The 27,981-nt window shown below is 33.8% G+C and overlaps 2 protein-coding genes and 1 long non-coding RNA gene across 8 annotated transcripts; 1 reads left to right on the top strand and 2 right to left on the bottom strand.

Annotated features, from left to right (window-relative positions):
• Positions 1 to 5: 5 nt before the first annotated feature.
• LOC144361182 (transmembrane protein 272-like) lies at positions 6 to 21,966 on the bottom strand. Of its 3 annotated transcripts, none has more exons than XM_085504978.1 (6): positions 21,583 to 21,959; positions 19,254 to 19,305; positions 18,342 to 18,455; positions 17,581 to 17,652; positions 17,025 to 17,234; positions 6 to 1,418 (listed from the first exon to the last, which is right to left on the bottom strand). In XM_085504978.1, the coding sequence occupies exons 1-6, from the start codon at positions 21,604 to 21,606 to the stop codon at positions 1,249 to 1,251; spliced, it is 642 nt and encodes a 213-aa protein (XP_085361104.1). In that variant the 5' UTR covers positions 21,607 to 21,959; the 3' UTR covers positions 6 to 1,248. The 3 variants fall into 3 exon arrangements, 2 of the variants coding, with proteins under 2 accessions (XP_085361104.1, XP_085361105.1); XM_085504979.1 differs by lacking the exon at positions 6 to 1,418 and adding an exon at positions 10,940 to 11,111 and having other exon boundaries at positions 21,583 to 21,966; XR_014930826.1 differs by lacking the exons at positions 6 to 1,418; positions 17,025 to 17,234; positions 17,581 to 17,652; ... (1 more) ...; positions 19,254 to 19,305; positions 21,583 to 21,959 and adding exons at positions 10,940 to 11,111; positions 16,380 to 16,938.
• Positions 6,107 to 9,060, bottom strand: LOC146736263 (uncharacterized). Its single transcript, XR_014930827.1, has 2 exons — positions 7,603 to 9,060; positions 6,107 to 7,173 (listed from the first exon to the last, which is right to left on the bottom strand). It is a non-coding gene; the product is annotated as an uncharacterized LOC146736263 (long non-coding RNA).
• LOC144361177 (thrombospondin-1-like) lies at positions 20,522 to 27,637 on the top strand. Of its 4 annotated transcripts, none has more exons than XM_085504982.1 (6): positions 20,522 to 20,672; positions 20,855 to 20,916; positions 22,660 to 22,872; positions 23,604 to 23,804; positions 26,104 to 26,497; positions 27,261 to 27,637. In XM_085504982.1, exons 5-6 carry the CDS (start codon positions 26,182 to 26,184, stop codon positions 27,425 to 27,427), a joined length of 483 nt encoding a protein of 160 aa, XP_085361108.1. In that variant the 5' UTR covers positions 20,522 to 20,672; positions 20,855 to 20,916; positions 22,660 to 22,872; positions 23,604 to 23,804; positions 26,104 to 26,181; the 3' UTR covers positions 27,428 to 27,637. The 4 variants fall into 4 exon arrangements, with proteins under 4 accessions (XP_085361108.1, XP_085361107.1, XP_085361109.1 ...); XM_085504981.1 differs by adding an exon at positions 21,603 to 21,694 and having other exon boundaries at positions 23,604 to 26,497; XM_085504983.1 differs by lacking the exon at positions 23,604 to 23,804.
• The last annotated feature ends 344 nt before the right edge of the window (positions 27,638 to 27,981 follow it).

Below are 27,981 nucleotides of genomic sequence, written 5' to 3'. Positions count from 1 at the left end.
GTAGCCTGAGTGCTCACAGCATTAAATTGTGAGTATAAATTACTTTATTGAACTAAAATTTCTGGGTAAAAAATGCGCCAATGTGCAGTGTAATAATGGCGACACACGTTTTCATAGATATATTTGTAATATCTGATGTGAATTATGTGTCAGATGAATAGTTTGATGACTTCTCGTGACTGTTCGATTAAGGTCAGGCAAAGTCAACACACAAATCAACATATTCACCAATTTAATATCGTGAAGTTTGCTATTATGAAAACAAGAATATTTTACATACTAAATAGCACCAGCATATTCCATCTATTAGGAACGCAATTTTAAATATAATACTAGTTGTAGAAAAAATTCACATAATCTTCTGACAGAATTAGATGTGATGATTTATCATCCAGGGCATTCAGATGCAGTTAGGAACTGAAAAATAAATGTGTCTAAGAATATCAGTATTCTGTGTTGTTAAGTTTTTAATATTGTATTTTTGTCTAATTGCAATGAACGTATAAATTATTAAACTATCTTACTTATAACTTCTATGATTCTTCTTTATGACTCATTATTCATGGATTTACGAAATGTTCTGTCTAAACACAATCCTCCATTTCTATATATATATACTCAAATTCACTCCCGATTAGGAGATATTTCACTGAATATTTAGATTTAGCCGTTTTCACATTTCCATAACCGTATTGTATAACAATATTTAAAAAAATAATCTGTGACTAATTTTCGCAAGTGATTATAAAATTCATCAAAACAATCGTGACATTGTTGCAGATGTGCCTAAGATGTGTCAATACATTACATAAACTGTCAATGCTATGGGAGACACGGATTTGAGTGTACATTGTTACACAATTATATCATCACTCTTGGTAAATTTTAACATTCACAATACCAGGTGAACTTCGACCTCCAAACTATTATTAAGCTACAAATTGGATCCAGCCACCAGCAACGTCTATACTTGGACTTAGACTCAACACCGTACGTATTTTAACATTAAGCATATTAAGCATCTCAAAAATATAAACAAATTATCGAAAATTAAGATAACTGCTCACTGTCTGATACACGTAATAAATTGCTTGGAAAGTAATATAGTAAACATACAGTATATACACTCTGTATCAAATTATATAAACTAAATAAATTAATTAATAAACCGTATAGTATACATTGTCAGTGCTTCAGCTTGTAAGATCGTACGTGTTCGGAATCAATACAATATGTTAAGACCTCATCTCAACCAACCCACCAGCCAACGAGAGCACTTATACAACCACCAAAACCAACCAATAGGAAACTGATATTCATCATCCAGCATGAAAACAGATAAAGTGTTTTGTCACAGTAGTCTGGAGCACTTGGGTCTTCATATGACGGCTCATATGCTTTGAATATCCACACATCACCTGTAGAAATAGATTGGAATGTAATAACGTAGAATGTAGTTCATTTAATTCAGTGTATTCAGTGGGGTGGGGCCAGCGGCCAAGATTGATTATTTTTATGTTCTTCACTTTGGCTTGATAGAGACACTTGTGATTTGTGAAAATGGGCAGAAGATGGCGTGTCTCTCCTAAATTAGAAATGTAGGTACACACGAACATAATTTCCTGTATTGAGCAAAAACTCTTGTGATTCAAACTATTGTATTGAATATGACACCAGAATACACAATCATTGAACTTATGTGCAGAGTTTTAGCGAAAACTATCGGTTTTAATGGATGCTGTAACAAGGTTTTTATTCAAAATCACCTTATATATATATATATATATATATATATATATGAATGTCTATGAAAACAAGTCATTGATAATGACACAGTCCCCGTCCAAAATGTTGTGATCTGACATATCCATTTGATGCTGATGAAGTCATTGAGATTATGAAACCATTAATAGGAGATGGATTTGTAAAAAAATATGATTTAGTGCTTTTACACGAGAATTGGACATTGGGCAGGCATATTGAATCAAATTACACAAATAATGTTCATGTTGATGTATCTATTGGTATATTGTCTTTGTACAACATTTAAACAGACATGTTTATTGCATTCATGGGAAAGTAGGCATGGGTATCATGAAAAACAAAATGGCCACCAGTCAGCCATATTAGCTTGAATCACGGAAAAAGTATGACGTGCACCTATAACCAAATATGTATGATCATCATTATGATACCAAAATTGATTCAAATCGGCCCAGTCATCTCTGACAAACAGCTCTGGACATGGAAAAATGACGATTTAGCGCTTTTACATGAAAATTGGGCGTTGGCCAGCCATATTGAATTGAAATCATGTTGGTGCAGATGTATCTCTTGGTATACTATCTTTGTACAAAATTTAAACAGAAACGTTCATTGCATTCAAGATAAAGTAGCATGGGTACCATGAAAAACAAGATGGCCGCCAGTCGGCCATATTTATTCGAATTACGAAAAAAAATGACGTGCACCTACAACCCAATATGTATGATCATCATACCAACTTTGATCAAAATTGGCCGAGTCATCTCCGAGAAACTGTTGCGGACACGTTTAGGTATCAGAAATAGCAGAAATAGCCAGTCGGCCATTTTTGCTGCGATCATAAAGTATCTTGACGTGCATATGTAAGTCATTATGTATTGTCTTCATGTAAAGTTTGAATGAAATCCGTCAATGGGTGTCTGAGATATAGCTCCGGACGTACGGACTGATGGACGGACGGACGGAACGAACCCGAACGCGTGTTAGGAGTTCAAAGGGTCCTTGCGTTCAAAAGGGTCCCATGTCCCAATGAACAGAAGCTTAGGTGGTACTGCAAAGGTACCGTACTGTCTGATAGCATATTTAATTCATGTTACTGCCTGCTCACCACAAATGCAGGCGTTTTACACATAAACTTCACTTTCTGAGGTTGTCTAAAAGGAAGATAAATGAAATTTGAAGACATTTGAAAAGAAATATGAATACTTATACAAAATCTGTTAATGTTAAATATGTAAATTAGACAATTTCCATATTCATTCTTTAGTAAATTGGGATTATCTCATGAAAACTCAACGGATTTGAACCAAATTTGATACGGGTGCTCATTGATGTTATTTGCAGGCAATATTACTATTGGGTAATTTACATATGTAAATTAGCCAATTTGCATTTTTTTACTAAGTTTGGATTCATTCATCAACACTCAACAGATTTGAACTAAATTTGGTAGGGATATACATTGACATCATTTCTATGGCCCCTACTTTTAGAGATAATTTGCATATGTAAATTGCCTCATTTGCACATGACTAAATATGGATTATCTCAACAACTCGACAGATTTGGACGAAATATGATAGGCACCAATCTGATTAAAATAAGATCCTAGTTTGGGCTTTTATTTATTTATTTATTTATTTTTTTTTTTTTTTTTTGGTTAATATAATATCATTCATATTTTTTTCATATATTTTACTATTTTAAAAAAAAAATTATTTGCTGGTATTTTTTTTAAGTTTTGGTAATCGCGAAAGCCCACAAGGATCTGACCAACTACCTATACAAATCGCGTTCAAGTCTCGTAGAATCAACAACCAATCAGAACTCGTGTTACAAATCACTTTCTAGAGCAGGAGAAGCGACACAACAAACAAATAGATGAACAATGGTGGACTTGTTTTTCTGCTGTATTTTTTCGGAAGACGTATACTAAGTTACATCATGGAACTATAGTTCCATGGTTACATTGAACAGTGCAAATACGTAAGTTATCGCTATCGATTTCAGTAACTATTCACGTGCCTTGTTTTTTTTGAGCTGCCATTCACTAGTTTTTAGTTTAGAAAATGATTAACGTTATGAATTATTGATTTGATTGTAAGATTTCCGTGACGTAAGGGACGACGTCAAAAGATCGATGTCGGATAAAAAACTTATTTGCTTTAGTTTGGGGGTGGGGGGTTTTGACCTCAAAAAGTTTCCATCCTACAAAAACGATTTTATTTTTTAATGAAGTAAAACAATCTTGGAGTATTTGTATCTCGTTTTTTTCTATTCAATCATAGACAGACATAACAAAAAATGAAAAAAGCATGTGCGTCAAATGAAGTGCATTTGTAAAGTCTTTTTACACCCACCCGACAACCAACTGCTATGCCATACTACTGTCCGGTTATCACTGAATTTGTATTTAATGGTGAATGTAGTCTGACGCCATGACCAATATTTATCAATTAAGTTTCAGTGGGGGGTTTGAAAAAAACTAAAGGAATTAAGTTTTTTATCCGACATCGATCTTTTGACGTCGTCCCTAACGAAACATTCATAGGCGATTTTAGTATGTGATTAGTTGCCGAAATCAAGACAAAAGGTCTCTGCCGAAATCTAGCAGGAAATAATGCTTATAAATGACACTAGTTATACAGGGTTGGCTTAAATCGTAGTAGCGGCAATTTTGGGCGTCTTTTATCTTTTATAAACAATATTTTATACTAGACTTCGGCAACCAACCGCATACGTTAGATCGTCAACTTCACGTCCCAGTAACACATTATACTACTAGTAATTGTGGAGATAATTGGTTTTGTATTTTGTCCACACAGATTAATCATGGCAACCCAAACACAGGTGTGTGCAGTTTGTGATTTATAGTTCCATGATAATCCGGATATCTTATGTGTTACAAGATATACAATTACCATCATGGACTCTACTATGTATACAGTTGGTGTTTTCATCGACCTAAAAAGGCGTTCCACACTATAGATCACAAAATCCTAGTCCACAAATTATGTAATTATGGCATTCGAGGTTTTGGATAAGTAGCTATCTCAGTAACAGGTTACAGCAGGTCTGTATTGATGGTATTAACTCGGATCTAATGAGTATAATTCATGGCGTTCCGCAAGGTTCAATTCTTGGACCAACTTTATTTATACAATATGTAAATGATATCTGTAATGTATCATAATTGTTATTCTATATGCAGATGATACTAACATATTTTTATCTAGAGAATATGAAGAGGTTACACTTATGGTTTATGGCCAGCAAATTATCTTTTAAATATTTCTAAACTAACTACATGATTTTCTATTGTAAAAATGTAAACAGTGTCCATCCAATCAAAATCAATGATGTTTATATTGAAAGAGTGTATCATACTAAATTCTTATGTGTAGAACTGGACTGTAAATTCCAGTGGAAAGAACACGTGAAAAATATTCAGATTAAAGTTGCTAAATACATAGGTATTCTTTACAAATTAAAATACCTGTTAGACTCATCTGTACTTAAAAATCTGTATTTAACCCTTATATTGCCATAATGTATATAATCTAATTGAATTAAGAACTATGCTTGTAATGTATACTGTTTATCATAAAAAAATCCCAGAAAACATCTTGAAGTACTTTACAAATACCCATGAAGTACACAGCCATAGTACAAAACAACATTTAGATTTCTGTAAAAAATACAGAAGAACTACTCTCAAGTCAATGTGTATGTCATGTTATGGAGTCAAACTTTGGAATACTAGTAATATCAAAAATTATATTAAATATTGCAATAGTCAAACAAAATGTAAACACCTCTATGTAAAGAGTCTGTTAGATAAATACAATATCCAAAAACTGCAGTAACTTAGTATCTATTTAATGTTTAACTTATTTTGTCAATTATTTTCTCCGTATATTATTTACCAGAACCTTGCCATGCCAAAATCATCACAATGTATACAGGTGGCAATGCTTCTTGTTGCCCCCTTTTCTATAGCTGTTATATCTGCTTGTAATTTTAATTCTTTTTTGTATGTCACATTTAGCACTATAGAAATAAAAGGCTTTGTTATTTTTGTTATCATCCATGTGTGATTTGTATGGGTTTTAATGACAAGCTTGTAAAAGCTCAGAATACAAATTGGAGGTGTTCATGATGTAAAAATAATTTGCAAACTAGCTAATTTACACGAGTAAATTATCCCGAACAGTAATGCCATGTAGATACATCAATGTATAATATCCCTATCAAATTTGGTGCAAATCCTTTGATTTGTTCACAAGATAATTTTCTGGAACACACCTTAAACTCACACTGGAGCCAAAAATGAATCGTATAATTTGTAATAAACAATTATTTATTTACATTAATGATGGGTGTTTTTTTCACTCTGATTTTAAATGCATACATGATCAACAAAGTGATATGTACATTGATTTATTCAGTTTGGTCTGCTTCCAAACTTTCATTAGAACATGAAGACTGTGATGAATCTGCCAATACAGCATCCGATTCTAAGCTGCACATGTCATCTGATGACTCATCACTCTCTGTATCGGCACAGTAATGGACCATATATTTTTCTACACAGTTAGCATGAAAGTCGCAATTACTACAAGAACAGATCCGCTCACATATATCACAGCAGTTGTGATGTGATTCCTTGTTTTTTAAAACACTTAAGTCTTTACTGAATGTAAAATCTTCAAAAAATTTAACTCTCCTACAGAGAGTATCATTTTTGACATAACTTTTTAGTTTTGGACAAATGTTGCGTAACATTCCACCGTGATAAAATAACACGGCATGAGATGGTTTACCATCTCTGCCAGATTCTTGTATATAGCTCTCGAGATCAAATGATGGCCCATAGTGAAGTACATGGTATGTTGATTTCATGTCAATGATCATACCAAGAGCCGTTGTACAAAAAAATAATCTTAAAATTAGAAGTAGATAATTTAGTTAACTCTTGTAAGTGCGATTCTTGGACTGTATTATCCGTCTCGCTGTGGTACATGCCCATATAATCAACTGATTGAGGGCATTCCTCCTTAAAAAAATGATAAAGTGTTCCTGTTGCATCAATAGATGAACTGTATACTATTGTCCTAGGGGACTCATGTAGATCTTCTCGTAGCTTGTCGACCATTCAATAAAATGTTGATGGGATATCTCGTTGAATCTTCAAAACAGATAGTCTGATAGTCTGTTTGGGCAAACATTTACAACTTTGCAGTCTGCATAATTAAACTTTCCTTAATCTGATTTTGCAGACATTTTGATGCTGTTGCTGTTAATGCCAAAACTTCGACACCAGGAAAAAACGATCTCAGTTCCCCAGTTTGGGATGCCCCTTCTTGTGCCTTTCGTCTGCTTTTGTTACTTGCATCAGATTTTTCACCCCTGTTAAATTGATCAAAAAAATTATGCTAAATTTAGATGTTAGAGAGATTCATGTCATGTTTGTCATAGTTTTATCATTATCGGTACTGGGCCATCAGGATACTCAAAATAAAATAAAAATCGAGATTGCAAGAGTCCAAAATGTGGTACATGTATATGGTAATAATGTTTTTTTTTCACTTGTTTCTCAAAAAAATCTCTGACATAGGATGAAAAAATTGTATATTAATATAGTGATACAAATCCTAATATTGTTGAAAGATTTCATAAAATTTACATAAGAATTTAGTCAGTTTCCAGATTATATATACAATGGAAGTTCTTTCCCATAATCCAGTGAATTATAGATACTCAAAATGCCTCTAGTGTTAATTATGGAAATAACATGCATACAAATTTTACAAGCAAGCATACAAGCAATATACTTACCACTTTTGAATAGTATCAACTTCATCAACTACCAATAATACAATCTTATCACCATGATGTTGATGTAGCATGTCTATGAAGGTGTACTTTGTTCCTTTGGGGTACCATATATATAGGTTGGCAACTTTCTATCAATCTGGATATTTCTGGCCATTTTTGCACTAAATCCCAACAAAGTCAAACTGTCTATCTGAAAGAATTACCAATTAATCAATCACTTAGAAACTAATCACCAAGATATTGAAATAATAACAGGAAGTATAGATTTCGAAATGAGATGAATCAGTCAAATTAAACAATTTCCAGTGACAGTACTGTTGTGCAAGTAAATTAGAGGATAGACGGACTGTGGTCTTTCATTAATGAGACAAGAGGCGACAATATTAAAACAAAACCTTCTTGTATCCTTGTTAATGTGACTAACATGAGTGGCAGGCGACTGACTAACTACTAGTATGCCGATCCTACTTTAGGTCATTTTTTATTATCCAAGAAACGTTCCGAGCGCCTGTGAATAACACTGGTGTTTTCATTTATATCCACACGAGTACGCATTTTTGCGTATATAAATATTGTTACTTGACTAAACGGCCACCAATACCAGCCATAGTTCATTCATAATAGGAAACATGTCATATTCAACAAATACTCACCTCATGGTCAATTATTTGTTCGAGTTTCTCGCTCAATTGGCCGGTAAGCGCCGCCATTTTTTTTTTGTGATCACTTCATGCGCACGCGCAAAGTGCATCACCATGTTTTCGTAAGGCGCTCTGTGATTGGTTGACTAATCCCGTCAGCGGAGAGGTACTTCTTGAACGCGATTTGTATAGGGAGTTGGTCAGATCCCTGTGGGCTTTCGCGATTACCAAAACTTAAAAAAATACCAGCAAATATTTTTTTTTTTAAAATAGTAAAATATATGAAAAAAATATGAATGATATTATATTAAAAAAAAATATATATATATATAAGCCCAAACTAGGATCTTATTTTAATCAGATTGGATAGGCACATACATTGATGCAGTCTGCATCCATAGTACTAGTGGTAATTATCTGAATATGCAAATTAGAATACTAATGATTGTTTAATTTCATGAAAAATGGTGAATTATAAATGTTTCCCCCATAACTAGAACAATCTTGAGTTTGACATATTTGGTACAACTGTAATTTTTTGAGCTTCAGTACAAGATTTTTATTTCTGGTCTCAATACCATTTCTAAGATTTGTTAAACTTGCGATATTACGAGGTTTTAGAACGCCAAAAAAATGATGCTTTTTAACTTCTTTGAAAAATAAGAATTTCAATGTAAACTTTTTTATGACTAATATTAGTAGACATTTATTGAAATCTTCTATTACCTAACTGTAAGATATTACCAGTATACTTTTGAATGTAAATAGGATACTTTTGAACTTCCATTTATTTCTAATTAATATTAGTAGACATTTATTGAAATCTTCTATTACATAACTTAAGATATTACCAGTATACTTTTGAATGTAAATAGGATACTTTTGAACTTCCATTTATTTATAATTAATATTAGTAGACATTTATTGAAATCTTCTATTACATAACTGTAAGATATTACCAGTATACTTTTGAATGTAAATAGGATACTTTTGAACTTCCATTTATTTATAATTAATATTAGTAGACATTTATTGAAATCTTCTATTACATAACATTACGATATTACGAGTATACTTTTGAATGTAAATAGGATACTTTTGAACTTCCATTTATTTATAATTAATATGAGTAGACATTTAATGAAATCTTCTATTACATAACTGTAAGATATTACGAGTATACTTTTGAATGTAAATAGGATACTTTTGAACTTCCATTTATTTATAATTAATATTAGTAGACATTTATTGAAATCTTCTATTACACAACATTACGATATTACGAGTATACTTTTGAATGTAAATAGGATACTTTTGAACTTCCATTTATTTATAATTAATATTAATAGAAATTTATTGAAATCTTCTATTACACAACTGTAAGATATTACGAGTATACTTTTGAATGTAAATAGGATACTTTTGAACTTCCATTTATTTATAATTAATATTAGTAGACATTTATTGAAATCTTCTAATACATAACATTACGATATTACGAGTATACTTTTGAACGTAAATAGGATACTTTTGAACTTCCATTTATTTATAATTAATATTAGTAGACATTTATTGAAATCTTCTATTACACAACTGTAAAATACTACGAGTATACTTTTGAATGTAAATAGGATACTTTTGAACTTCCATTTATTTATAATTAATATTAGTAGACATTTATTGAAATCTTCTATTGCACAACTGTAAGATATTACGATTATACTTTTGAATGTAAATAGGATACATTTGAACTTCCATTTATTTATAATTAATATTAGTAGACATTGAAATCTTCTATTACATAACATTACGATATTACCAGTATACTTTTGAATGTAAATAGGATACTTTTGAACTTCCATTTATTTATAATTAATATTAGTAGACATTTATTGAAATCGTCTATTACCTAACTAAGATATTACGAGTATACTTTTGAATGTAAATAGGATACTTTTGAACTTCCATTTATTTATAATTAATATTAGTAGACATGTATTGAAATCTTCTATTACACAACTGTGAGATATTACGAGTATACTTTTGAATGTAAATAGGATACTCTTGAACTTCCATTTATTTATAATTAATATTAGTAGACATTTATTGAAATCTTCTAATACATAACATTACGAGTATACTTTTGAACTTCCATTTATTTATAATTAATATTAGTAGACATTTATTGAAATCTTCTATTACCTAACTGTAAGATATTACCAGTATACTTTTGAATGTAAAGGATACTTTTGAACTTCTATTATTTCTAATTAATATTAGTAGACATTTATTGAAATCTTCTATTACATAACTGTAAGATATTACCAGTATACTTTTGAATGTAAATAGGATAATTTTGAACTTCTATTATTTCTAATTAATATTAGTAGACATTTATTGAAATATTCTATTACCTAACTGTAAGATATTACGAGTATACTTTTGAACGTAAATAGGATACTTTTGAACTTCCATTTATTTATAATTAATATTAGTAGACATTTATTGAAATCTTCTATTACTTAACTGTAAGATATTACCAGTATACTTTTGAATGTAAATATGATACTTTTGAACTTCCATTTATTTATAATTAATATTAGTAGACATTTATTGAGGGCACTTTTGAACATCATGTTTTATAAATTATTGAACAATTCGTGAAGTAGACGGGGAAACAAAACAAACACCTAAAATTATCATTTGAGAAAATCATTTATTCAAGTTAATATTAAACACACATTTGCAAAACAAAACATTAATATCAGGTTGCATGTATGCAAGGTTCAGGAGGGTCAGGATCTGACAAATTTCCACCAATCCGGTCTTCATTACAACTCCTTAGTTAATTAGTGTACTGCATTTATCCTGTGAATAAAAAGAAATGTACAATAAACCTTAATTTAAATCGTACAGAAATATACTACAACATTTTATTTTGTGCCAGCTTTCTTGAGAAGTAAATATATAATATAAAACATGCAATATATATGCTCCTAATGCAGATATCAGAATAGCTTGTTGACATACGGTTACTGCACATCTACTACTTAAATATTAAGATTAGTTATCAAGGTACAATTGGAACAAGAATTTATTCATACAAAAAAGTTATAAGTTAAAGTGAATTAATTATGCACAGATTGACACCAACAACTACTTAGATCTTATATAAGTGCCTTAAATTATCTGTGATTTCATCCGGTTCTTAGAAATATATTTTTCAGTGTTCTGGGTTGTATGTGACGATTTTGTTTTGAGATATTAGCACCAGAAGAATTCATTATAATGCAAATTTTCCTGATTAAATATGCACAGATTTGTAACAAAACCTTTCGTTTGTCCCATACTATCGGATTGCCGAGTTTTGTCTGAATATGATCACTGGTTCTAGATTTATATTTATATTTATTTATTTATTTCACCAGTATACAAACAAAATATTTACATGTTCATGTATGGGACAAAATTGTATAATACTGGTGGGGATCAAGGAAATAGTTCATTTGGACTAGTCTAGTCCATGGCCCTTAATATTAAATAAAAAAATTAAGTCGTCATAAGAGTCACAGTAAACAAACAAAAGTAATGAATTAAATAAATGAGATCAACCAGTAAATAGTATAATCAATCATCACAATGAATGAATGATATTAAAATTTGCATACTTTTAAAATGAATATGCTCTATGTACATAGATAAATATCACTCACTGAGAAGCATTTTCTTCAGCTCTTATTTGAAAATGCTTCTACTGCCCATGCTTTTTAGGGTTGGGGGGGGGGCAGAGTTCAGATGTTTAATAGTGGCGTATTGAAAATTATGCTGTGTAATGGTTAAACACATGTAAGGGACAGTGAAGTTACCAGTAGCACCAGATGTAGTTGGATAGGGATGATGAATGTGCTGGGGGAAATAATCGCTGACACATCGATTTGTTTTGAGGTCAAAATTTGTAATTGTAATTTGTAATTTATTCAATTAAAACAGTACATCCATAAATGGTTTTTCATGCACAGCATATAGATATAAAATTTAACATAAAATTGAACAATCCACTGCAAAAATGATGAGAACACAATAAAGAAATGCATAAATAGGGTATAAAATAAAATGACTACGAAATAATGATAAAATTACAATTAAAAACAAGTCATTGAAAATGACATAGTCCCCATTAAATTTTTCAAAGTTCTCTTTGTGCTCGTCATATTATAGCGAGCGTGTTGTTGCGAGCGTGTCCTCGAAACTTGAGTTCCAAGTGGCGTATACAACAGATTGTTTATTTACATCAAAACACGTGTTCCATGTAGTAGTAATATGGCCAAAAATAAAAACAGCCGTTATTCGGCCATCTTTGATCTGATTATGAAACACACTTGATATGTATGATGTATGCCAAATACGAATGAAAATGGTACATAAATTGTGGAAATATAGTAGTAAGGCCAAAAAGTCAGATGGCTGTCAATCGGCCATCCTTTACCAGATTTTGAAACAAATTGTCATGGACTTGCATCCTAACATGTATAAAGTACATGTATGTGCGAAATTTGAATGAAAACTGACAGCACGTCTAAGATACCGCATAACAAAAAACCAAGATGCCTGCCAGTCAACAATCTTTGATCCAATTGCGAAATAAATCGTCATGGACATGTATCCTAATATGTGTAATCTATGTACCAAGTTTGAATGAAAACTTACAAAGCATGTCCAAAATACAACATTTTCAAAAAACAAGATGGCTGCCAGTCGGCCATCTTTGATCCAATTGTGAAAAAAATCGTCATGGACATGTATCCTAACATGTATAATCTATGTACCAAGTTTGAATGAAAACTTACAAAGCATGTCCAAAATACAACATTTTCAAAAAACAAGATGGCTGCCAGTCGGCCATTTTGAATCTAATCGCTAAACCACTGCATGTGCATATGTCCCACATAAAGTACTAGGCACATACAAAGAATGAATGGAATCGGTCCAAGGGATTCTGAGATATGACTCTGGACGAACGCACGGACGCACAGACGCACGGACGCACACCGAATTATAAGTCTCCGTTTTCGGACTTCGTCCGAACGGGGACTAAAAACATAGCAGTCCGAAAAAACGATAAAATGCATAAATGGGGTAAAATATGAATTTACAACAAAGTGGTAAGATAAAATTATACAATATTGTTAGCAGCTGTAGTAATAAGTGAGAAAACTAAACCCTGTTTCAGATAGAAGTTTTTAAGAAGCAGCCTCTCGGTTGAGATAGCTCCGCTGTTAGCAATGCACATTTCAATTAAAGAACAGAAGATATCATTAGAAAATGAACAATATGCATAGTATCAATGCAATGGGACTTGTTTTCAACAAGAATTCAAAAATATCATTTTTCACCATATATGATTGTGGTTCTTAACAAGAAGTCGAAAATATCACTTTTACTAAAAATGATAAAAATATTCATCAAAATTAGAGAATTGAAGTGTCATCATGAAATGAACAAAGTTGAGAGTGGTCCACATGTAGTACCTATATATGTATTATCAAAGCAATTGGACTTGTGGTTTTTAACAAGAAGTCGAAAATATCACTTTTTACCAAAAATGGCAAAAATATTCACCAAAATTAGAAAATTGAAAATATCAATACAAAATGAACAAATCTGAGAGAGATCTACCCAAGGTACATATACACCAAGTATCAAAGCATTCAGGCTTGTAGTTTTCAAGAAGAAGTCGAAAAAGTAAAACATTGACAAGGACGACGGACGGACGAAGACGGACAATCACTCATATGATAAGCTCCGGTCGACAAAGTCGACAGCGATGCTAAAAATCATCCCCCCTTTTCATACAGACTGCTCACAATTTAAATCCTTTCTAACTGCACATGTATGTGTTGCATCCGGTTAGTTATACATGTACAGTTTCCAAATAGATAAAATGCTATTTACAGGTAATGGTGATTTAAGTTCAATAAATCACTTTGTTCAAATGTCATAATATGTAAATAAAACAAGACAACCATCAGAGATGGTTGATTCCCAAGCTGTTCATGGAAAATTGGAATCATTCACTAGCAGTTACAGCTTTGGGTACCTTACACTGCTATTACAGTGACTATAAGGCAGTGTATGCTATTTTTAAATCTGGTTGATTACACTGAACAAATCTGTATGTAGTTGCTAGAAATTTTTGAACTCTTTGTTCTTGCAATTAAAGTTAAACACTGAAAAGCTTCAGTGTGAATGGAGAGAATTTGTAAATTGAGAGCAACAGTTTTAAAAATAAGCGTGACAGTCAATACAGTTTGGAAAAAGTCAGCATAGAAATGCCAGACACAATTTGGTCTATAAGCATTAATATATGCAAACGTATGCAAATTAGCACACACACAATATGTTGTCAGAACCAAAACCATAAGTACACTAACCATACCAAGTTTGGAGAAGATCAACATAGAAACACCAGATACGACTTTGTCCAAACATTAATATATGCAAATAATATTCAGATATGCAAATTAGCACACACACTATATATTGTCACCACCGGATCAATAATTACATTAATCATGCTAAGTTTGAAGAATATCAGCCATGCCAGGTAGACTTCATCCATAAGCATTACAATTTACAAATATGCAAATTAGCACACACACTATATGTTGTCAGCACCGGACCTATAAGTACACTAATCATACCCAGTTTGGAGAAGATTGGCATAGAAATGACAGAGATATGACTGACACTTGTAACCACTATGCTGAACCAAACATTGTGAGAAGGGATTGTCAATGGAGTTCCAACCAATCATGCAGATAAATCAGTAACGGAAACACAGACGTGCAGATTTGCCGGTTAGAACCATCGATAAAAGCGGTCAGGTCGATCATGAAATGTACATGATTGTTTAGACAAAACTCAAATCAGATCAAAGGCTGTGCCTTTGGAGTTTAGATACATGTTTCGCGGGCAGTTGGGAGATACCACTTTTATGACAGGCATGGAGATGCGCAACATGTGAGAGTTGTTTAACTTAAATACAACATTTTCTGTTATGTATACTATGCTGTTGTAAATATGTGTTACATAATAGTGTACAGTAGTGTACGCCTGTGTTTCCTTTGCTGTATTGTTTCTAAATTTCTCTAAAAAAAGTTTTTTAAGTTCACTCAAAAACACTACTTCAAAATAGTATAAATTATAAAAATATGATCATACAAAATCTTGGATAAAAGAATAAAGTGTGTACAGTTTGTGTTTTTCCCCAAATTAAATTTATCATATAAAATTTACAAACAGGTTCTCATTCTTTTTAAAACAGAATAAAATAATAAATTCATAGTAAACATATTTTTTCTTTAGATCTTGACCAAATGCAGACAGAAAATGTTACATCAACAACACAAAACATATGGTAATGTTCAGTATATACTTTTATGGGGTAAATTTTGAATAAGGTCACAGTGACCTTTAAATTATGATAAGACTTGTTTGTAACTCAAACATACTTGCCCTCCTTTTGGGTAGGGGTATTTCAGTTTATCAATTTATCTCGACAAGTTAATAATGCGTATCATTGTACATTCGATCAATTGGAGGCACACATGGAATGACTTGATGGGGCTTGCGTTGCCAGTCTGCTTTTAATTTTCGTGTTCGGAGCTGTACACGCACAGGCATATTTTAAAAAATCAGATTTCCCAAAACACATTACCAAAATTACAAAAACACTGGAGACAGCACCATGCAGATTGTCTATCAGGACACGGATGTTTTTCACCTCCATGATCACGATAAGTGGCGACCGACTAAACTGAGACGAGCTGTTTGTCGGCCTGAGTCACTCACTTCACTGAACGTACCCAATATTTTTGAATAGTACGGGCATATTTTAGAAGAAACATGAACAATTTATATGCTAGCTATGATTGCTGATTACATTGTATATCCCAATTCATAGCACCCGGACTGCAGCTCACACCATCACATCACTGCACTAGTAAACGAGCACTCTGTCTCTGGCACTGGAACCAGCGTCAGCGACAACTGTCCACGAAGCAATTACAATCATTACCTCCCATTATTTAGTATTTATACATGTTTGTTAACAGATTGAATGCAATAACTACCCACCTTTTAGTCGCAGTGATGTAAAATAGCAATCTATGTGGAAGATTCGCGGGACGGTTCAACAGCAACAGAACGGCCATTGATTTCCGGTAGACAAATTTAAAGTTTTCCCATGATGCCATTTTCATACTCCTCAGGCTAGTAGTCAATTATCGACGGGTTTTTTCGCACGTTTGAAGAAGTAGAACGGGGTTTCCGACGAAAAAGAGTTATTAATAATAAATAGAGTCTCGCAAAAATAAAGAAACGCCAACAGTATATGTTGATAATATAAAGTTAAACAACTTCCTGCTAAAATATGAATGTAAGAGTCATAAATTAGTGAGTAATTAAGATATAAAAAATATACATGGGAGACTTTTGAACGTAAGGGTCCTTTGAACTCCTAACAAACGCGTACTAATTAGACCATCACTCATATACTAGTATGTGCTAAAGTTCAGATGTCAGACCATGTATTTTATATATGTAATTTAATATCATATGATTGAGTTGAAAATTAACCATGAGAAAAAATGGTTTATCGCCAAATAAAGGAAAGATGGCGCATAATTGTAATCCCCCCCCCACGCCATTACCACCGTATATTCCCATGATGTTAAGTTTGGTTGTTTCTGAGTGACATTGTATGATCACAGAACCACTTACCTGCTATGTACGAACAAATCAAACAGATGAACAGGAGCCCACTTATACCATGGCGACAGGACACATCGTGGGTACGATCACTCGTTTTGCGACGTTTTGACAGACATCCAAATACACAAGTGAAGCAAGTCAAAAACGAGAAGCTCCCAGTCACGATAAGACACAGGGGGATGTAAGGCTGTGTGGGACATTCGTCTTTGTAAATTGCACCTATAGAACACAAATAGTTATTGAATAGCTACCCCAGGGTAATGTGTGGGACCCTCAGGCTACACAACCATTCTTCAGAAGAAGGTTGGGTACACGCTGTATATTCTGTTTCTCATTGCCTCATTGGTAGGAACACAGTTATAATAGTTATTTCACGATAGGTGTTAATCTAATTTAAATTAGCACGTAATTCATTCGACCATGTCTCTGGTTTAAGGAAAGTACAGGTCTGGCAAATAGAAAGATGTAATCAAATCAGACCACATAACAAACCCGTAAATAGTCGACAGTTCTGTAGTGAATCATGGTTTGGCGACAATGACTGTAATAATGACTACATACTTACCGATAACTATCATCGAAATGGGTATAACAGCTGTAAGGCCAGCACAAAACAGACACAGAGTCATACATACAACTAGAAAACAGACAAGAAATCGAAGTTAAAAAAAGAAAAATTCAAAGATGGCTGCTTAAATATGAATATGGCATTTCACAGGACTGGGCAGGTCAGAATAAGGCCAATTTCCCCAATGGTACAACCACAGATGCTGCAAAGAAATGAGTACAAACTTAACACAAATAACCGTAGTGAAAGGTGAGAAACCATACAAATAGACATAAAAATGACTGCAATGTGCGCCCAAACAATAAATGAAATTCAAAATAACCCAAACAAGGGGGAGAAAACTGGGCGACACACTGGAAAGAAAAAAAAACAATAACCAGACGTTTCGGGTCAGAACCCTTTATCAATGACATGATGACAGCAAAGATGGAAGTGAGAGTCTGATGCCCTCTAAAAACTGCTCAACTAAACAAAGGGACCCATATAAATAGAGAAACTATAATTTGATTCGGTAATATTCCATTGCATGTGTAACCTTATTATTTGGAGGAAATTTATGTCCATGTTCACTTTACTTGATTCAAAGTGTCAATTAATTGTTCAGTGTTATTATTATTACACGTTGACAGACTCTGTCAGTTCGTTGACCTTGGGTGCTTAAGTTTGCATAACACGCACACCATAGCATCCAGACACAAATCCACGACACTGTATGTACTATGCGTGTTTTTGTAGAAAATAAACTAACAATTATTCACCTGACCCACATAAGATCTCCAAGAGATTTGGGAGAAATTCGTTGATGCCATCAGACTCATGTTTAGCGGTTCTGATCTTTGACACAATGGTTTCACCATACATCGGAGTGTCACCTGTAAGTACACGCAATGCCTCAATAACAATACTACAGTGTGTTAGAGAGATAATTAAGTTAATTCAACGTTAATGTGGGAGTAGTATTGAGGTTAACTGAACTAAATTAGTTAGAATTTCCGGTTATCTAAAATCCCGTATTACTGGGCATGTTACAAATAATAAAACAGTCAACTAACTGTGCTGTGTTAAACATAACGAAGGAACAAGTCGCTTATTCATCAGGGTCGTAGGGGGCGTTTGCATATAGCGATTCGTACTTGAATAGCTTCATTGTATAAATCTACTGTAAAACATGTCTTTATAGCTAATGCCTTCATTATAAATGCAAAATGGCGGCCAAACACGTCTTTTTCTTCACATACGCACTTTGTAAACAACACAGAAAACGTAATAATCTGGAGCGCTTCCTTATTACACTTGACAGTTTTTCTTTGTTTCTATGGAGGTGATAACTGCGCATTTGTTGCCGACAGACAAGTATTGTGAAAACAGAAAATCAACAAAGACAAGAAAGATTCGCTAAATCAACATTTCGCTATTACGTCATTTTACCACAATTCGCTAAAATAGTATGTCGCTTTTTCAGCATGTTTTACAATTGCAATATCTGTATATTTTCATAGTTAGTTATTCATTTATAACACCATATGATAAAATTCTGTGATGTCACAATCTATTACATAAACAGTATCATTATACCACTAGAAGATTATATAATATAATTGTGATTACAAACACTTATCTCGATTACAACTTGACAGCAAAGAGACATTGTCAAAAGATTGTAGACTAACCATACTGTTCTGTCTCGTAATTCAGTGGACGTTCATTTGGCGCCTCGGCATCCTTTAATAAGAATAATGTAATTTTAGTATGAGTTATACAAAAAGAAAGAAAAGGTTGGTTCCTTAGATCACATATCAAAAGCAACTGAAATGTGACTTAGTTGTTAGTTGCTTGTATAAACAATAATTTCAATTAACAAGGTGAGACCGGCTAACAGTCCCAGTCCATACTATATTGCCGCACCCCAACACCCCGCGTAAGGAGGGAGGCCAGGAAACATATGTAGATCAGTAGGTATTTTTTTTCACGAGTGTTGAAAAGCCAAACATGTCTAAACCACTGCAAAATGGTTTCCCAATACTACTACATGTAATTACCTGATTCATTTAAACGTATACAGATATAGGCCAGTATTTAAAATTAATCGACAAATATAACCTCAGTACGTAATGTATTGTGTTCACAATATGACCGTCACGCTCTATACTCGATATAACATTACACTGTATATGCACCTCATCAATTAGACCGAGCGAGCTGTAAGCAATATGTCATAGGTCACGTCGTTACCAAATAACTGAAACCAATATATCATGGGAAATTAACAGGTCAAACGTAACAGACACAAGTATGCAAGTATGCATCAAGACGTGAAACGAATGACTTAAATCGATAGTCTAAAACGATTTGTCTGGATGACGAACCACAGTATGCTTGCAATACGTAAACCATGTAATCGGTGAGACAGACATTTGTTTGCACTCATACAGCGGGAGAAACCACGCTATCGTTTGACCCAATCCTCCCCCTCCCAAAAAAATCAGCGTTATAGTGAAGATTCAACAACTTAACATGAGACACACGCAACCGTAAAACGCTCGTGGAAACAAGATAATTAATTACCCAGGGAAATTTGTTATGCAATTTGTTATAAGGAGGGATGACGTCAGAGGAGCGCGATATGAATAACACATATCCCAATTATTGCAAACATAAGTGGTTGAAACATTGGCGAAAAAGTGTGGATAACAAAAATTCTGTCACGTTTATTTTATGATTATGTAATCTTATATTTTCATCGCGTTTTCCCTGGTAAGCGTAGAGCAACGACGAATATACACAGGATGCAAATTTCCATAGCTTTGCTGTAATGACAGATTCAAACAATCGCGGCAATTACGATGAAAAGTATAAACACACACTCAAGTAGAGATACGAGTCCCGCCCACTATAGTATGACTACATTACAGCTGTGACGCAGTGCAAATTAAAACGAGAAAGCGATGTTATTAGTTTCAGGCATTTTCCGCGTCCCTTGCTCAGCAATAATTCACTCGACCAAGGACACACGATAAGATGAATTAACATTACATACAGACACTACTTGTATTCCGCTAGCATGAGAAGTGATCAACAGAATTGTGAAGGTAAATTACGTTCGAAGAAAATCACGTGACGGCCGATAACGTGCTGTTATTATATTATTTCACCACTCCCACCCGTTACACTTGTCCAAGAATATTGATAAAGTATATACAGCAATGTAACTAACATAATTGAGTATCTTGCGTTTGTCTTTATTTTAATTGTGAGCCAATTTTCTCGACAGCTTTTATTAGGTGCGAAATGTTTAGAAATCAAAACTAGGAACCACCACCAATTTAAAAAAATGTAAGTTTTTTTTATTCTCTCATTGTAGTTTCAAACAAGCATTGAATACAAAAACATAATGGCGGTCCCTTTTGTTCGATGGGGTGCACCTGTAACTCTAATATGCATGATCACGATACAAAGTCTATTAAAATTGCCCTTTTCATATCCGAGAAACAGTTTCGGACAAGAATCAGATTGGAATCAGACTCGAATGGCCGTCAGTGTCTCAAATTTGAATGTAATCGGCCAAAGCATGTCCGAGAAATGACTCGGGCACACGCACGGACAGACGACGAACACAACCGAAACGTGGACTAATTACATATGTGACACTTTATAGCACAAGTGCAACTATACTCAAGCAAAATAATTACACACACACACACACACACACACACACACACACACATACACACATAAATATACAAACGTGAATTGTCTAACACATATCACGAGATTTGACAACCAGTAGTACACCATGAGCCACCATCAAAATAACGCGTTATATCTCCACTCGTTTAACGATAAACTGAATAAGTACCCGATTGAAAGCGATATTTATATACGACATCGCTTGTTATAGTCGCTATATAAAGAAAGCACATACATTTGAAGAGGTTTAGTATAATATGTACAGACATAGGCATATGTAAAATACATTTGATTGAGAACGTCATCACTTACTGTGCTAAACTTCCCAGCAGACATCTTGGCACTAATCCTACTATGTATCGTGTGTACGTTCGAGCTAATATATACCTCTGCATCAAGTGAAAGTGAAAGTGAAACAACCTGGGTATGTTTACATTAGTCATCTCCGTATTTAACCCAATTGTGTGTATGGAACTATAACAATTGTAGATCATTGCATCAAATAACAACCAAAAACAACGCCGTTATCTACACAGGAGATTGTCAGCTGTAAATGGTGGCGTATACGTTAACCCGCTAAAGAGATGCATGTGTTTCCTGTGTTTAAATAACAGCAGAATATCGTCGCCACAAACGCAGTTAGAGTTAAATTCCTTGCGATCTGTTGACTCTTTCATTCTGTGAAATCTGTTACGTATACATTATGATACGGATCGCTAATCATTGCCAGCCATCACAGAGGATGACCGAAATAACCTTGACGTCAATTGGCTGATGAACACTTTAATCTGAATATGATAATTGTATAGATGACAGCAGAGGCGAGGGCACGAAATTGTGCATGGTGGGGGGGGGGGGGGTCTGCTCACCATCCCTTACAAGTGGGATCCGGGGCATGCCACCATTTAAAAAAAATGAATTCTAGACCCTCTGAAACGCTATTTCCTGCATTCTGAGGGGCAAATTTTGCTGACACAAAGGGTTTCAGCTTGATTTTAGAGGGGCGTCGCTACTAACATTTTTCCGACCGCTCTCTGTCTCCCTGTACCGCCGCCACTGGACAGTGACATGTATTTCCCATACATTTTATTGACTGATACGTTACCACGGCGACGATAGTGTTACCGCCTCGTATTTCACAGTGTTGCAAGTTAATTGACACCGTTATTACCATTAGCAGACATGTCAGACTAGTTTGGAGTGGGGCAACACACCGAACGACGTAATAACTACCAGACTAATTTACTTAAATTGTCGTATACCGTCCAAGTTAGGTTATTTGCGGTGAATGCGCATTCTGTTTTAAAAAGACGAGACGTCGATGGCCAACATTATGACACACACCGTATGAACAAAGTAAAAGTGGCACATAGATTTTCCCTTTCACAGTTTCCGGGAAGTCTCGGTGCAGTGACGCATGTTTTACAGTGTCATTGGTACCGTATAAGAATAAATCGGTTGATTATTGTGAATTGACAAGCGAAGACCTAATTGTAACAACTACATTAGTTTTTGATTTATAAGTCTCTTAATGTACAACACACGACATGATATCCGTGTACGTTTTTAATGATGGCACACAGTTTAACTGTCAGAAAACAGGTAAGTGAACTATTATTTATTATTTTAAACATTGAAATTTTCCTATTGTTTCATCATTTTTTTTAAAGAATACTGATAACAATGTGTTAATGTTAATGTTTTAAAATGAAGTACTCGTGCCTATATATTTAAAAAATCGTTTTTTTTATCATGAAGGATGATTGTATTTTGTAAGGAAATCAACATTTTTAATTATCATTTGCATACTTTTATTTGCATACGCTTCGTTCGTTTGTTTCATTTCTCCACTGCGCATGGCTATTGTAGCTCATTCGCTTCATACTGTTTACATCGCACACTGACCGTGCATAGTCATTTCTGTTAGGTTTATTTTCGTACTGACGTAAATGAGTTTGGGTAATTCCCGGGATCTCGTTATTTCCAATTTGCAGTTTAGACGACATTAGAGCATTAATCACAATTTCGTTTTTTGGAATTACTGCATTAATGGGAAAAATAGTCAATAAATCGTCCTCGTGTGATTGGGACAGTTAAAAAAGAAAAAAAAAGAAACAAACCAAAAAATATAAATGGCTATCTCGTGGTTCATCGCATATAGCGTTCTGTATGATAAGGAATCAAGACGTTGTTCCGGCTAAAAAATACACACCACGCATATAAAATAATAACATTGTATGTTGTCTGTACAAATGATTATTCCCTCAATATAACCACAGCCCTATTGACGAGAGCCTGTGATATAACCCACAACCGGTCATTCAACTTTCCAGGTTACAATTTAGGTTACCGGCAGAGGGCGCCACAGGATATGAAACTAAACTGAGTAAAACGTCTTGGTAACGTGAATCTGTAACAAAATAATACATAATATGAAACAATAACGATGCACTTACAATCCATGGTCGACGCACGAAAAGAGGGTCAAAGCGATAATGGTTGTGTCATTATACCCGAGGATATATTCCGATGAGGTCAGTTTTTCCGCATTCATTCGCCCGCACCTGTTATTTTAATTTCACCAACCTAACGCTTCATGTAGGCACAATCAGTGAAAGAATTAGTGTTTCCCCTTGCATACTCCGTTTGCAAACAACTTATCAAAACATATCTATCTGCTGTAGGGACGTATGCATTGAGAGAGAGATTCTTCGAATTAAATATCAATAGATGTTGATATATATGTCAAGTAAACTGGCAATGTAATGATTTTATCGTGTTTTGGAAAAGAAGCAAACATTTTTTAATGATGCAAGACGCATATCACTACGTACTACACAGAGCCGATATTTGCCCAAAGTGAGCATTTGAGTGCACCCGGAATTCCAGTTAATTTCCCAAAAAGATATCGTCAACAAATTACATAAATTATGTTGTTTCGAGATTCTACAGATTCACTGTGTAATTCAAAGGAAAAGCTACATGTTCTATATCAATACTTACAAACTGTACAATCTATGGTCAGCACCGTTTATAGATCCATTTGACGTCCACCAGAACAACAGGAGGCCAGTGTTTGTGTCATGAAACATGTACGATCTAGTTGTAGTGCACTATACAGTAGTTGACTGGAGAGAACATGGCCGCTGCTTACTCTTTCTGTGCATAGACTAACGCTACAAGGAGCATACAACATCCGTTGCATCGTTGAATAGTTTAATTTATATACATTATGAATTGAAATTTTCCGTTTTTTTTATTCTATCTGTGTGCATGTTATTAGTACCATCATAGATTCGAAATGCACATGTCTATTTAGTAATTCACCACTAGATGCTATTTCAAGCCGCCCTTGAGAGAACGCATAGATGGGCCAGCGTTTGCCTACAATGGCGAGGCGCATGTCCATTTGCCAAATTCTAAGTTAAAATTTCATGTGTCTGTTTATTCGATATTATATTTTTTCTAGTACTACTGTTGGTTTTTAAACAGTTGGATTAGTAATGACAAATACAGTACGTGCTCATGAATAATTATTGCGAACCATTGAACACGGTTTTTTGAACTCTGAGACTTGAAATGTTGAATGATGAGAATCACATACTTGGATAATGCATATTTGAGTTTTCTTAAATGGGTTCTACTAAGAAATTAGAATACTGCGTTCGAAACCACTATGGTCCAGTTTGTACTGCAAGTCCACTGCAGTTTTGAAATGTCACGATTTGATCTTTTTCATGTTACCCACCTTTCACCCAATTGTAACAAGTAAAAAATATTACTGAAATACAATTTGTGACGTACATGATCAGAAATGAAATATGTCACATTTGCTAAATCAGGTGCAAATAAAAACAAATTTGCCTCATTTTTATTCAGCCACCATTAACATATAAATATTATTTTCTTGTATCTCGCTTTTCCAAGTATTAGTATTAATTACAGAATTCTCTGGGGAAAAATCTAGAATCAGACAATAACATAAGAATTGTTTTTTTGTGTTCCATAAATTAAATTAAATTTTGGAATACAAATTATTATACATCTCAGACAGTACACCGTTGCATCTGCCTCCGCTACGCGTCAGTCGATACTTCCGCTGTACTGTCTTCGTGTATACTTTGAGGTATCCTCGTAATAACCTCATAGTATTTGCTGTATGATTGGATACATTTGATCTTGAATTGGACTCATTCCTTATAGGATAAGTCGAACTTGGTATATCACATTGTAATGTCTTCATTTAGTATTTAAAATTGCATGAACAAGTGAACAACATTACGAAATCGAAATTGTCTCATACTGAAATCAGAATTGAAATATTTCACATTTTCTAAAACATGCCCACACAAAAAAATCCCAGAAAGTAATTTGCCAATTTTAAAGGGCTTACAAAAAATATGAATTTGCATTTGACTGATCCTTTATTCAACCACCAATAAGAAACCATATTATGTTATTTCAATATCTTATTTTGTCTACATTTCTTGTAACATTAATATTGAAATAACATTGCTACCTTATTATTTAGATTATTGCATTCCCACATATTATGTTTGTCCATTAAATATCACCAAAAAACAAGGACTTGTACTAATTACAGAATTATGCTAGATAAATTCTAGGATCAGACAATAACAAATGTATTGTTTTCCAAATTTATGTAAAAAATGTGTGATATAAGACTGGCTATAAATTTTTGAAAATCGGGTATCTGGAATCACCTGCATAACATCTAAGGTTAGTGTAACATAATTTTATTTTTTAATACACACATACGACTAACGCAAGTATTGATAACACTAAACCCAACACTATTTGTTAATTTTATAGGGACGGTAAAATAAAACTAATTCCGGAAAAATAATTCTACAGATAATATGAAGATGCGCAACCGAATAACAAGTATGTATGTTCTCTTGGTCTGTCTTGCTTCTTTTTGAAGTAGATGGACTAGTGCGTAGACGTAGACGTCGCTTTGCATCACCGCCTCCTGTAAATTGCCTAGTGAGTTCATGGGGTGAATGGAGCACCTGTTCGACGACGTGTGGTCCCGGTACACAGACGAGACAGAGATTGACGACTTCCCCCGCACAAGATGAAGATTCCTGCAACTATGCTCTGGTAGAGTCCCAGGAATGTAATACTGGTGTATGCTTTAATGGTGACTTCGTTATAGGTTCATTTCAATGCGACAATGGTTTGAAAGAGACATGCTGTAATGTTGGTAGGTTGGTTGGTTGGTTATAAATTCAATGTATTTGAAACAGCATTGAAAAGGTCATTAAGTTATCCAAGAAGCGCCCTCCTCAGGCAATATCGACAAGACCGCTCGTTTTGCTACAATGCCAGTAGAATAACGCTACAAAATATTTCAATGCAATTTTGAACAATTAAAGTCCTACATAAACACGATCAAAGTAAACCAACTTCAGTAATAACCCTCAGTAATAACGATGATTTTTTTGTTCACTGACGCTGTAATTAAAATCTATAATTCAAAACAAAATATATTTTTCATAATCAATCTATATTTTTAAACTCTATATAATAATGAGTGTACAAGTAATGATTGAAGGTCTGGTCACGTATCAGGCAACTAGGAATTAATTCCTCATATGTATGATATTAAAAACTACTTCGAAAACAATTGAATTTGTAAGTCTAGAACAATTTCTCTTTATTTTTGTCTCTAGAGGGCGTGATATCGTATTTTAACATTAATAGCAACAATTATTGTTACAATTATCAGACAGTACGTTGTTTTTAAAGTGAATATGAATTTGACCAAAATGATAGCTTGTGTTCAGTATTGTATCAAACACTGTAAATTACCACTAAAGAAACAATCGCACTGTTATCATGTAAAACTGATTATTCATAGGAATTTGATGGGTAGAACAGTTTTTAATTTTACACTCTATATTTAAAATTGTTATGGTATTAAATGTGCTAGGAATTCATTAAACGTTCTTGTTATTGTATTTCAGATATTGAGAAAAATGTGTCAGGTACACATGAATGCCGTCAATACTGTATGGACCTGTTGAGACGCGATGATGAACATGACTTGAATGATAATGACAAGGAATGTGCACGTATGTCGTGTTTCACTCTAATAATTGCAAGTGAATCAGTACAGCCAATAGTTACATAGCGAACCAACAATCCTGTTTTGATTAGTAGTATAATCAGGCGACATAAACTTCGGTAATTTCAATAATGCACATAACGAATAAGACGTGCCGCTATCAATGTGAAATACACTACATCTGTAATGTAATAAAATGTTCATTTTATTGAACTGAAATACTGATGTAATTTTAATATTATATAATAAAGGACTATTATACTGGATCGAACGTAATTCTAACACTAGTTGTATTTCACTATATTTGATCGGAACAATGAGCACAGATAATAATGGTATAGACAATAGTTATTGTATGACCCGCATAAGGAATATTAATCATGAAACTGGGATAAGCAATGGCGATCATAAGACTGGAATAAATAATGGTAGTCTAATACTGGAATAAGCAATGGTGAGAATAATACTGAGTAGCACAATTTGTAAATAAAAATGGGGCAAGAAGCAGTGGTCAAATGACTTTGGTAAAGGACAGTGGTTATACGAATTGAATGAAAAGGGAGCAGTAATCATGGGGTGATGACCATCGATCATAAGACTACGATAGTGAACAGGGATAA

The sequence above is a fragment of the Saccoglossus kowalevskii genome, chromosome 11, assembly GCF_978046115.1.
Source record: "Saccoglossus kowalevskii chromosome 11, keSacKowa6.1, whole genome shotgun sequence".
Taxonomy (NCBI): domain Eukaryota; kingdom Metazoa; phylum Hemichordata; class Enteropneusta; family Harrimaniidae; genus Saccoglossus; species Saccoglossus kowalevskii.
The sequence above is the reverse complement of the archived record's forward strand: the minus strand, read 5'-3'. Positions and strand labels throughout refer to the sequence as shown.